The sequence below is a fragment of the Periophthalmus magnuspinnatus genome, chromosome 9 (genome assembly GCF_009829125.3).
Source record: "Periophthalmus magnuspinnatus isolate fPerMag1 chromosome 9, fPerMag1.2.pri, whole genome shotgun sequence".
Lineage (NCBI taxonomy): Eukaryota > Metazoa > Chordata > Actinopteri > Gobiiformes > Gobiidae > Periophthalmus > Periophthalmus magnuspinnatus.
Window position 1 is genome coordinate 11,398,337 of NC_047134.1, and position 12,578 is coordinate 11,410,914.

A 12,578-nucleotide genomic window follows, 5' to 3' on the forward strand; every position below is an offset into this window, starting at 1 on the left:
AACACATCTCTCCCACCGCACTGGAGCCTATAGCAGCATTATACATCACTCTGGAGCATTTAGCCCATGATGCATCAGCCTAAAGTGAGGTTTACATTTACACAGTGCAACCCAACTACAGGAGCATTTAGACTCTGTCTGCAGAGGTGCAGAGAATGTGCCAAGGCCCAGTTAATGATCATTTAGTTACATTTCTACAGGCGCGTGAGTCTATCATTGAGGTCGAAACTATATCAGGCCTGATTTTGTGCTTGTGCATTTAAAAGAAACAGGTGCTACTTGATAACAGGCCTGTGCCACAGACCTCAGTCTGCAATTATGATTTTATTCGACTTCAAAAGAGGATAATCACTTCACAGGTTAATTTCAAATCCTCAGATCCCTGGAGCGCGCGTGGGCCGTGAGAGATCATCAGCCAATAGCGCCACCCGCTGGACTAAATAAGGACTGCATGAGTGTATGGGCCTAGGCATTTCACTGGATCCACACCACTGTCTTCACTACTGTCACTACTGTGTCTACTACTGACACCACTGTCTCTAGTATTGACACTACTGACACACTACTGTCTCTACTGTCTCTGACGGTGCAGCGACTGTCAAATTAATATAAAATCGCATAAAGCTTTGTAATACAAATTATATAAATAATAATTAGAGAATGTTTCAGAAACAATGACCTTAAATGAAACAAATGCAGTGTTACTATTGAAAGCCTAATACACTGTATGTAGCTGCTTCGGTTTGTTCAGATATACTTTTATTTATAATCATAGACATTCAAACTGTTTGCAGCATAACCGGTGAACAAAGAGTTAAATAACCAAAGACTCTAACATTAAGGAGATGCACCAACGCAAACGCACCATGCCGCAAAGGCTCATGGGAGCGTGCTGTCGTTGCTGGGTCATGTGATCTTGGCTGTGATTAGTATTTCTGATTAAATAAACGGATTGCACGGGTTTGCTGTCGCTCTTCTCGCGAAATTTGGAGCTATTGACCAATAATGAAGCTATTTCCGGGTTTATATGTGACAGTAGAGGACAGATCGTCGTAAATTAAAGAGTTTGGAGTTTGTCGAGGACGGGGCTGTGTTAATCGATTGTTCGCTGTTAAGCTAAAGGAATGTGTAGCCTTGGCTAACACAGAGCTGTGGACAGTCTGTGTGGGTCAGTCTGCTGTGGGTCAGTCTCTGTGGGTCACATGAAGAGAGTTTGAGGCAGGATGGCGGATCTACCATCAGAGGGAAGTCCTGGAAAGATCAACTCTTCGGACGAAAACGGACACGCGGACAGTCCAGACGAAACCCTGTCCCCCACCTCTGTCATCTACTTCAGGGAGGCTCTGAGCTCGTCCAGCGTCAGGTTTGGGTCACCACAGTCCCTGTCCCCCACCCCACCTCGACGGGATGACTTCCACATCAAGAAACCCGAGTCCAGGCTCAAAAGTAAGTCACAGAAACATTATGAAGCAGGTTGTTGCTGGTTTGTGTTTGTCACTCAGTTATTATAGGTGAACATCTGATCTGTCAGCACAGCACCCTGCCCCACCTCCTGGAGAGATTTAAAGAAAACCACCAGCACATACTCAGAGTGTGGCTTTGACTTGTATCTACACTATATACCAGATCATTCAGATGGAATCATTAGTATTATTATTCTGTATTATAATCCCAACACAGTGTTTTTGTGTTCTTTGTTGTCATGGGCTGATTTATCATCCACAACTGAATCACCCTCTGACTTCAAATGACTCACACACACAAATACATTTTTATTCAGGGTTATAGTTTTGTCAAACCATAAAATTTCAGCCCAGTGTTAAATTACCTTGTTCTGGATTTATAAATAAATAATGAAAGTCGTACTGAAAATCAATAGGAAAAATGAGCCCCTACCCTTATCCAGTCATATTTGAATAACTGCTGTAATGCAGTTTTACCATTTTAAACTCTGCTCTTAACATAATATTGAGAATCAGCATCTCCAGTCCAGTCTCAAGACAGAAACGACCAGTCGTGGCTGCATAGGCACATGTAGAGAAAAGAAAGAACAAAATTCATGTGACCTAATTGTTTTAAAGTAAAGTTTTAGAGTATAAAACTAAAAGTGCAGTCCATAAACAACCTAAACAGCATAAACAGTCGGCATCAACTTAGGTTTTAAAAATGCACTTTTCCAAATGCTGTTTTATAGCAGCATCTTAAATTGTGTTTAACTACAATGATTTCCCCCTCTATTGTGTCCTGGGACATGCAGTGTGTCCTATTATTCCATTACCGAAGAGAAGCTATTATGATTTTAAACCAGAGCCAGTTGATGCTACAGAGAGATTCTACTTCCATGATTCTACATCCGTGCCTGCATCATTAGCATTAGCTCAGTACTCTGGGGACCATCACCCCCCCACCCCCTCCCCCTCTTGCACCATCTGCTCACGTGACTTCTGTTGCTCTACTCAGCACCACTGTCGGCCATCTTGGTCTACACCCATCCAGTGCATTCTCTGCAGTGCACAGGGAGCCCAGTCATAGACCACTGAAGCTAATCTCAGTGAGACTGGCCCCTGATTCCTCATCACCGCACTTTGCATTTGAAACCCCCGACCTGCACAGGAGCCAGTGGTCAAAGAGGAGGGAGAGTAGGCTTGGAAGGAGGGAAGCGCTTGGAGGAGCCTGCTGAATACAGCAGCTATTTATCACAAGGAGGAGAAGAGGATGCAGGCCTAGAAGGAGGACTCTTTAAACACCTGCTGAAAGCTGCCGTGGCTTTCCTCGTTTTGGCCTGTTTTTATCTTATGTTTTCAGTCTTATTTTTCCCTCTGATTATTTTTGGGCACTCATAAATTGGTGGACCACGTCTTCAGTTTTTTTTCCTTCCTAGTTGTGTTGTTGCTTTTGGTCCACGTCAGCTGAGTCATCATGTCTGATCTGACGCCTCAGAGCGAGACACCCACTCCCACCACGGACAAGATCACCCAGGCTGCCCGGGAGACCATTTATCTATGCAATTTCCGTGTTTCTGTCGATGGAGATTGGCTTTGTCTTCGAGAGCTTAATGACATTTCCCTCACCCCAGACCCAGAGCCAGCACATGAAGGTAAAGAGACTAATGTAGACAAGCTTTGTGATGAAGGAGTATGATTACATGGGTGTGGTGAAGACAACCATGAAGCTGTTGTGATGTCCTGTTGGAGTTATGTCATCATCATGGGTTTTATAGAGGATACTTTGAGAGGCAATAGACGACAGCATGTGTAAATAAACAAGACCAGGGTGCTGTGCAACTTGGAAGTATTACGCTGACTGGGAAACAAAAACATATATTTTGTCGGTATTTTTAATATTGGACAAATCAACATACTTGTCACAAAGGACCTTATGTTTCCCTTCTGTTTTTTCCCTCATCTTCCCTAATTTCTTTGTCATGTTAATGTGTGAACATTTGCATTTCATTGTGAAGGTTCTATTGATTGTAACTCCTAAAAAAAAATCTTAAACCACGCCTTTTTAAGTCCTCAAACAAACTAAGCCAAGATTAAACGCCAGGTCTTGTTCCACACAGTTAAACATAAATCACATGCATTATTTAACATCGCTGTGCTCTGCTTACTCACAAATGTAAAACATCTTTGTCAGTGTAAAGTAAGATTCTTCTCCTGGGTCTGCTTCTGTAAAACAGTTTATTTTCTTTTACCTTGTTGGAAAGAAAATGTAGAAATAAACTGTGATTTTTAGTTGTAATATGTGTACTTTTGCAAATATTGTGTGTCATTTTTTTCTGTTTTGTAGATCCCAAAGACCCCATTGCAATTGAAAGGCTTAACTTGATGAACATGGCCAAACTGAGCATCAAAGGTCTCATCGAGTCAGCGCTTAACTTGGGACGAACTCTGGATTCTGACTATGCACCTCTGCAGCAGTTTTTTGTTGTGATGGAGCACTGTTTGAAGCATGGTTTAAAAAGTAAGTAATAGTAAACTAAAATGCATGCACAACATATACATCTATCATTTTATTCTGGTTCAATATGTCAATTTTATGTCTTGAAAATTAGCCAAGAAGACGTTCCTCGGTCAGAACAAGTCATTCTGGGGAGCACTTGAACTGGTTGAAAAGCTAAATCCTGAGGCTGGAGAGATAACTGCCAGTGTAAAAGACCTTCCGGGACTCAAGTAAGTCTGACTACATATAGCTTTACAATTTACATTCACTTCTATATGAAAAGTTTAAAAGTGTCATTTTGAATTGTTGTCTCGTGGCAGGACACCATTAGGACGAGGGCGCGCCTGGCTCCGTCTGGCTTTGATGCAGAAGAAACTCTCTGACTATATGAAGACGATCATCAACAGAAAGGATCTGCTCAGGTTTGATTTTAGTGCCTCGTAAAGTATATTTAAATTAAGATAAAGTTTTTAACCTCAATACTTATGTTGTAGTGAGTTCTATGAGCCCAATGCACTGATGATGGAGGAGGAGGGAGCTGTGATCGCTGGGCTGCTTGTTGGGCTAAATGTCATTGATGCAAATCTATGCATGAAGGGAGAAGACCTAGATTCACAGGTAATAATCTGACAATAATTTTACAGAAATTGCATTTAACGTTTATTAACACAAAACATGTCCACCTCTGCAGGTTGGGGTGATTGATTTCTCCATGTATCTTAAAGATGGTGGAAACACGAGTAAGAGTGCAGAGGGGTAAGAGCAGTGCACTGATATTACCATTATGGATTTTAATAACCTACTTCCATTGGACAATATTTCAATTTGTTTTGTGGTGTTTTGACAGTGATGGTCAGATCACTGCCATCCTTGATCAGAAGAATTATTTAGAAGAGCTAAATAGACATTTAAGGTTTGTAAAAATGCTGTAATGTGTTTGTTATAAAGCTTGAAGATGAAATGTAAAATGTATTTGTTCTTTTGTAGTGCATCAGTTTATAATCTACAGGCCAAGTCTGATGCTCTGGAAAAATCAAATGCACGACTCACAGAAGAGGTAAGCTCCTTACTAAGTCATTTAAAATGGTAGTATACTCGAAAAGAGGACTATATTTGTAGTTTTATATTTTTTACTTTGTAACAGCTTGCTGTGGTAAACAACCGGTTCATCACTTTACAAGAAGAAGTGGAAAGAGTAAAAGAAGAGAGCTCACATCAGTTGGAGTCGAGAAAGGTGACCCTCTCTAACAGATGTTTAAGCTTCTGATTATTGATTTATTTTGAGTCTAAAATTATTTGCTTCATTCTATTTAAGGCAGTAAGAAGTGACTCTGCAAACGGCCAGGCACTGGGTGAAACTCGCAAGCAGCTCAAAGAGGAAACACAGCTCCGACTGGTATGCATTAGAGTTATAAAAATAATATAATAGCTTTTTATATGAAAAATGTGATTTGTCAGTGACTTGAAGTTACTTGAGAATTCAACTTTGTTTGGTTAAGCAGTTATTGTAAAAGTCATTTGTAAGTTATTGTAAGTTGCCATTGTTCCAAATTCAAAAACATAGAAAAATATAAAGCTAAAAATGCTTACGTACAATAAGTGGTTTTGTTGTTCTATAACATTTAAGATATTTGAATGTGCAGGACGTGGAGAAGGAGCTGGAGGTACAAATTGGGATCAAACAGGAGATGGAGTTGTCCATGAAAATGCTGGAGAAAGACGTTTGTGAAAAGCAGGACGCGCTGGTGGAGCTCAGACTGCAGCTAGACGACATGAGAGCCATCCACCTACAGCTTAGCCACAAGGCACAGGTGAATTTATGTACCACAACATACATCATGTAACATCAAGAGACACAATTAAGGACTATAGATTTTTTTTTAATGTTTTCATAATTGGAAACCTAATCTCAATCAGAAAACATAAAGCATGGCAATGTAATCCCTCATTCAACCAGGAGGTGTCCTTCATAAACATGGACACCTCCTGGTTGGAAAACATTGTCCAGAAACCTTTTGAAACCACTACCATAAAAACATAAAGCATTAGGTATTTTTAGACTCCTCTGACATGCTTTGCCTGTTTTAGAGCGCAGAGGTCAGCTCCAAACAGAAAAGTGAAGCAATTAGCCGATTGGAGGAGAAGATAAACCAAATGTCAGGGACCATAAAACAACTGGAAGCCAGGTGAGTGCCTTTTTAATCATTTTGTGGCTTGTAAAGAATCAATTTGCATTTTCACATATTTACCAAAACCTTTTTTATCTTGTGTGTCACCCTACCTGTTTTCATTCATTACTATTATTTCTATTTTTTTTATTTTTATTTTTTTATTAATTTAAATCATTAGTGACATGGATTTAATAAAGCAAGCCAGAAGTCTAAATTTAGCTGCAGGGAAAGTTCTCCAGCTGTAGCAGTCAAAGTGCTTCACTGAGCTAAACTTAAACAAACTACAACCCTCTTATACATATATCCATAACTGACTAAAATACTTAGTTCTTAAAAAATGAAAACATTCTTCCTGCAGTAATTGTATATCAGCTTTGAGATTACGCAAATTTTTCAACCTCAAGCATTTTTTTTCTCTTGTGTATTGTTTAGACTTTTTATGCACAATGTGCAGAATAAATATTAATATTTGATGGTTTTCTCTTTTACCAGCCAACACACACTCTGCAGACTGTTGATTAAGTAATATTCCAAAGACTTAATGCTAATGGAGACAACATGTTTTCTTGACAAAATCAGAGAGGGAGGAGCTGTTACACATTTTGGTAATCAGTTAACTAATCAGTTTGTTAATTTGGAGTTTGTGAATCTGAGATTGGTGTAAACTGTAGTGATCGTCAATAGTGTAATAAAATGTAAAATCAAAACTGAATGGCTTGCGTTATCCTTACGTTTTTATCCATTCCACTCTTCCCTCTTTGTTTCATGTTTACATCAAGTTTTGTTTCACAATGTGTTTGTAACACCCATCCCCTTAAACTAGATGCAAACAGGCTGAGAAAGAGAAGGAATTGGCCTTAGAGGCCAACCGCCTCTTCAAACTCGAGTTTGGTGATAAAATTGAGAGCCTGCAGGAGGAAGTGGATCATCTGAAGAAACACAGGTACAGTTTACACATTTGTGTTCATTTTCAAATACTTAATTATATAAAGAGAAATTTTGTACAATCAGTTGTAATAATCATCCATATAAAAATGTTTCATATCATTGTCATACGACCTTAGCCATGCCTGATCTTGAAAGTTAAGCAGGGTTGGTTAGTCGTTAATACTTGGTGCCATAGTGGGGCAGCAGTGTGACCTTAGGCAAGACACTTATTGCCTAGTATGAATGTGGTGTGGGGTGAGTGTAGTTGGAGGTCAGATGACTGAATGGCACTGATTGGCAGCTTCACTTCAGTCGACCCCAGGGCAGCTGTGACTTTCTTACCACCACCAAGTACAGAGTGAATAAATAATGCAATGTAAAATCCTTTGGGTATCTATAAATTCAACGCATTATTGTATGAAAACATAGCCATGAAGATTCTACTCCTGTTTTGTGCCGTTTTTCTTTAGGTCAAAACTGCTGTGTCAAATAAGGAGGCAGCAAGAGCAAAAAGGTGAACATCACGCCAACATTGTACCCAGGCAGTTAAGTACACCTCAAAGGGAAAGGAGGCAAACTGACACATCAGCTACGGTAAATCACTGTCTATTTAGCGTGAGTAAAATCCTGTCAGTAGCTGCTTGAGGGATTGCATTGGTATGTTGACGTTTTTTCTGATCAGAGTCTGCCAGAATCTACTTTGGTAAAAAAGGGCAGTGAGCAGTCTCTCTCAGGACAGGAGGACCAGGCCAGTTTGAGCTCCAGCTTGTAAGTCGTTTAAAGCATACAGCTGCTTCTGTGTGTTACATTTATAACATAATATAATGTAATAATACATTGATTTTCTTTTAAGATCTTTATCACATCATGAGGATGAGCAGGTAAGATATTTGAACACTGAAAAGTATACATCATGCTGTTATGTATTTGCTTCATCTTGTTTGATTTTCAGGATGAGTCATTTTTAGATATCAGTCAGACCTCAGTTTGTATCAAGTGTGAACAGCAAGACTCCCTGCTCAAGGCTAAGGTAGAATGCTGCTAACAAACACTGGCTAAATGTATTGTACTGGGCACTTATTTATCATTTTTAAATTTTCAGAAACAGTGTAAGAACTGCAGCGGTGTCTTCTGTGAAAGCTGTGTATCCAACGAGCTGCCTTTGCCCTCCTCCATTCTGCCGGAGTGTGTGTGCAACGACTGCTACAGCCTGCTACTCCAACAATATGCTTCATCCCCAACCTGAAAATGCTTCTACAGCTACACTGGCCTTCAGAAGATTTAAAGGATGAACTGCCAAAAATAGAAGTATGCTAATGCACTTTATGAAAAAATTTACTGGAGTCAGAGATGTCTGTTTGACTAGAATCAAGGGTGTGTTTTGCAAATGTGATGTGGGGGAGAAATCAAGTGAGGAGCCCATCATCTTATTAAATTTTATCATGTCCACTGTGTGGACCATTAGCTTTTAGCCAATGCATTTTAACACATTACTAACAAGGGTAAATTTATGAATGGTATTTGCTCATGAAAAATTTTACAAATGTGCAAATAATGTGCCAGTGTGTAGTCTATGCAAGATTAACTACATACTAACAATTAAACCTCCAAGTTTGCTGTTGTATAATTAATGGTCTAAAAAAATACAGTGAACTGGAACTAGTCACTGCTAAATCTGCACATACCAAGGCTCTTTTTCTCTGCATTATGCAAAATTGTGCATGTTTGCAAGCATGAATAAAGAAAAATAATTGAATCAACATTCTCATATCATGATTCATTAAACCAAGCACATGTTAAAATGCAAACCAAAACAGAATGAGAAAATACAAAACCAACACATTTGGCTAAACAGCAGGAATGTTTATTTAATGTTCATGCTGACTTCATATAACTGTTATTTGTGTTGCTTAATTACTGTGTTCTGGTCTCACATATTCATTCACCTATAGAAGAACAAATGTTTCATGTTAACAAAGATTACAATCTATTCATGGTTGTATGCTTCAGTTCTTACCTTCTTTCACTGTCTGGTTCTGAGTTAAGGAAAAGCTCAATATACCTCTCTCCTGGAAATATATATATATATAAATGCATCCTACAGTTAGCCGTATGTATTTAAATTGAATTATCTCATCACACACACACACGACTCACCTATATGCATTTTGTCTCTGGACATGGCTTCCACTGCCTCCTGATGACAACTGAAGTACACATCAGCTTCTCCACTTGGCCTTCCATCTGGACCAAACTCAATTAGCACTTTCGACACCACCAATGGGGAGAAGAACTATGGAAAAATATATATCAGTACATTTATAATACAATATAATAATACAACAAAATTGATTTGGAAACTATATAAGAATCTATACCTTGACAATGTCCTCTCCAGACACACTGAACGGGAGGCCCCTCATGTGGACATAATGTGATAGTAGGGATGACCTCTGATGTGATTCTAAAAAGCAGCAGATATATTAACAATAAATCTGAATATAAAGACCAGCAATACACATTTTGTCCTACAATATCGCTCACCATTTCTGTGGGAGTTGTTTGCCATAGATGTAGTTGTTGGAGTAGGAGAACTGTGTTGTAAATTTGAGCGGTTCCTCCAGCCAGTACGGATCTCATCTCTTCTGCTCGGAAAAACCTCAATGTATCTGAAACAATCACAGGCATCAGGTAAAAAGATCATCAGGGAAAGTCTTGCACTCAAAAGCATTTAAAAGTGCCAGAGTAAAATGTTGCTTTACCTATTTCCAATCAATTCTCGATTTCTTTGCAAAGCCTCTTCAAATGCTTCTTGTGAAGTAAACTCAACATAAGCTTCACCAGAGTTCCTCCCTTTGCGATCTTTGACAATTGTTACGCCATTCTGCACGATATCCAAACCTAGAATATAAATTATGCACAGATTTGTGTAAGTGCAGTTAAAAATTATTAACTGAAAACATTGAACTAATCACAGGAAAGTGAGAAAATGTATATATTTAAACAGTGGAGGGTCCACCCCCTTGGCTCCATGGAGGTTTTATTTCTTTGTATAAAATGTTCCACTGTACAGCATTAAACTTATTATTTGTTTTATATAAATGGGGACAAGCAGGTCCAAGTTACAGGTCAGATCTGTGGAAAGGTGATCGCAGTAAAATGGTTGTTCACAAAGATATTTTCTTAGCAATAAAAATGTATATGAACGTGCAATTTAGTTAATGGCTAAATAAGTTTAATGTCATACTGTGGAACATTTCAGGCAAAGCATCTTCATGAAAAAAGCTCATTGCACATTTACCTGAAAAAAACTGTACGATATCTGCCTCAGAGGAGGAATAAGGCAGGCCCCGGAGACGTACCACACAGTCTGAGGATGCCCCTTCAGCAGCATTTTTTAAGATGGCTTCAGCATCATTGTTGGTAACCTCATAAACTAAAAAAAAAAATTATAAAATATTTTGTATTTGCAAGTCTTTATAATGAATGTGTTTGCTTTGTATTTACAACCTTCTACATAGCGAGGACCCAAATACTGCTTGTGCTTCTCCAGAGCTTTACTGACATCTTCTTCATGTTCCACCTCAATGAAGGCTCTTCCAGACGGCCTGCCTGATCGATCAGTGGTAAGGTGAATTCCCTTCACACCATCACGAATCCTGCACTCTGGAGTGTAACAGAAAGAGACCATGAAAGAGACCTGGACAAACACATGTAACTATTGATAATGGTTAATTATCATTTAGCATATTGAACTTACCGGAAAAGAAGTGCAATAGGTCCTGGGGTGTACACGACCACGGCAGACCTTTAACCTGGATAATGTAAACCTCTTTCTTCTGCAAATCTGACTCAGACTGGTACTCTGGTAGAGGAGGATACTCATCTTCTATCGGTGACTGTGACTGTAAATAATAAATGATCACAAACCAAAAATATGCAATATTATCCCAATTACATGCTTTTAACAACTGGATCATGGGCTGATGAAGTTTATTAAATGTCACAACAGAACTGTCATACACACCTTGGTACAGAAATTAAGACAGCTGCTCCTCAGAATAGTCTGCGTCTCAAATACACTTTTAATTCTGATATCTCGAACTGCCGAGGACAATAACCTGTGCTGGATAAAACCACGACCACCTGATACATTTGCTTTGACTGTGGGTAAGGTTATTTGGGCAACTCTGACACTTCGTTGAAGTAAAAACAGCAGTGGTTTGCAATGAGAAGTCATATTTACAGGAGCCGGAAGAACGATTTACCTTAAAAAATCCAGTTTAATAATAATTTAGACTAGATTTTGCTCAGGGTTTTAGCGCAAATATAAATAATAACTTGGCTCCACTCACGTGTGTCTGTCAAGGGCAGTCTAGGGGGTTTCGTTTGTTAGCTCGTTAGCGCGTGAGCTAACAGGAAACAGCAGTGTCCAGGTTTTTCAAAATAAAACGGGAAACATTAAAATAACATCGTTTATTATAACAATCCACAAATTAACAGACTGATAGATAAACCAAACAGCCACGAACCCTAAGCAAAAGTTATCAAAATATAAAATAACAAAGCAGGCCACTGGTGTTTCAGGACAACTTTATACAACAATACAACAACATCGTCACCTTGCGTTTGGCTGACTTATCTTCATCCAGAGCATCGCTGTTAAAATTAAATCTGTGCAAATTTGTAAACAAAGATTTTTAACACTCAACATACCCAAATAAATAAATAAAAATAACTAAAAATAAAAAGTATTCATTTTACTTATACAACAACATCGCCACCTTGCGTTTGGCTGACTTATCTTCACATTGAGAGCATCACTGTTAAAATTAAATCTGTGGAAATGTGTAAACAAAAAAATAAATAGATAAAAAAATAAATAAATAAAACCATAATAATAATAATTTTACTTATACAACAACATCGCCACCTTGCGTCTGGCTGACTTATCTTCACCCAGAGCATCACTGTTAAAATTAAATCTGTGGAAATCTGTAAACATTTTTTTTTAATACACAGCATAGCATACAAAGATAAATAAATAAATAAATAAAAGAAAAAAAAAACTACTTATACAACAACATCGCCACCTTACGTCTGGCTGACTTATCTTCACCCAGAGCATCACTGTTAAAATTAAATCTGTAAACAAAGATTTTTAACACTCAGCATACAAAGATAAATAAATAAATGAAAAAAAAAAAACAACTTATACAACAACATCGCCACCTTGCGTTTGGCTGACTTATCCTCACCTTGAGCATCACTGTTAAAATAAAATCTGTGGACATCTGTAAACTTTTTTTTTTTTTTAACACTAAGTATACCCAAATAAATAAATACATAAATAAAAATTTTAAATATTAATTTTACTTATACAACAACATCGCTACCTTGCGTTTGGCTGACTTATCTTCACCATGAGCCTCACTGTTAAAATTAAATCTGTGGAAATCTGTAAACAAAGATTTTTGACACTCAGTATACTCAAAAATAAATGAATAAATAAATAAATAAATAAAAATAGATTAACAA

At 38.2% G+C, this 12,578-nt stretch overlaps 2 protein-coding genes across 5 annotated transcripts; one reads left to right on the plus strand and one right to left on the minus strand.

Moving 5' to 3' along the window:
- The first annotated feature begins 908 nt into the window (after nt 1-908).
- Nucleotides 909-9,037, plus strand: rufy3 (RUN and FYVE domain containing 3). 4 transcript variants are annotated; one of them, XM_033972789.2, is made up of 18 exons: nt 909-1,446; nt 3,790-3,963; nt 4,055-4,172; nt 4,263-4,364; nt 4,437-4,560; nt 4,634-4,698; nt 4,790-4,855; nt 4,930-4,999; nt 5,087-5,176; nt 5,258-5,338; nt 5,586-5,753; nt 6,031-6,128; nt 6,937-7,056; nt 7,511-7,634; nt 7,723-7,808; nt 7,894-7,921; nt 7,993-8,070; nt 8,143-9,037. In XM_033972789.2, exons 1-18 carry the CDS (start codon nt 1,224-1,226, stop codon nt 8,284-8,286), a joined length of 1,959 nt encoding a protein of 652 aa, XP_033828680.1. In that variant the 5' UTR covers nt 909-1,223; the 3' UTR covers nt 8,287-9,037. The 4 variants fall into 4 exon arrangements, with proteins under 4 accessions (XP_033828680.1, XP_033828682.1, XP_033828681.1 ...); XM_033972790.2 differs by lacking the exon at nt 909-1,446 and adding an exon at nt 2,485-3,097 and having other exon boundaries at nt 8,143-8,771; XM_033972791.2 differs by lacking the exons at nt 6,937-7,056; nt 7,511-7,634; nt 7,723-7,808; ... (1 more) ...; nt 7,993-8,070; nt 8,143-9,037 and adding an exon at nt 6,292-6,887 and having other exon boundaries at nt 919-1,446.
- grsf1 (G-rich RNA sequence binding factor 1) lies at nt 8,889-11,457 on the minus strand. The gene is made up of 11 exons (XM_055224453.1): nt 11,396-11,457; nt 11,068-11,308; nt 10,801-10,945; nt 10,551-10,706; nt 10,342-10,476; nt 9,803-9,941; nt 9,585-9,709; nt 9,419-9,504; nt 9,198-9,333; nt 9,058-9,109; nt 8,889-8,986 (listed from the first exon to the last, which is right to left on the minus strand). The coding sequence occupies exons 2-11, from the start codon at nt 11,278-11,280 to the stop codon at nt 8,983-8,985; spliced, it is 1,191 nt and encodes a 396-aa protein (XP_055080428.1). The 5' UTR covers nt 11,281-11,308; nt 11,396-11,457; the 3' UTR covers nt 8,889-8,982.
- Nucleotides 11,458-12,578: the final 1,121 nt, after the last annotated feature.

Bases quoted from the DNA above. Each gene is read 5' to 3' on its own strand.
- rufy3 (XM_033972789.2), top strand. From the start codon at position 1,224: ATGGCGGATCTACCATCAGAGGGAAGTCCTGGAAAGATCAACTCTTCG. The intron at 6,129-6,936 runs GTGAGTGCCTTT...CCCTTAAACTAG, and splicing joins ATAAAACAACTGGAAGCCAG to ATGCAAACAGGCTGAGAAAG. The intron at 7,922-7,992 runs GTAAGATATTTG...TTTGATTTTCAG, and splicing joins CACATCATGAGGATGAGCAG to GATGAGTCATTTTTAGATAT.
- grsf1 (XM_055224453.1), bottom strand. From the start codon at position 11,280: ATGACTTCTCATTGCAAACCACTGCTGTTTTTACTTCAACGAAGTGTC. The intron at 10,477-10,550 runs GTTGTAAATACA...TTTTTTTTTTAG, and splicing joins GGGTCCTCGCTATGTAGAAG to TTTATGAGGTTACCAACAAT. The intron at 9,505-9,584 runs GTGAGCGATATT...GCTGCTTTTTAG, and splicing joins AAACAACTCCCACAGAAATG to AATCACATCAGAGGTCATCC.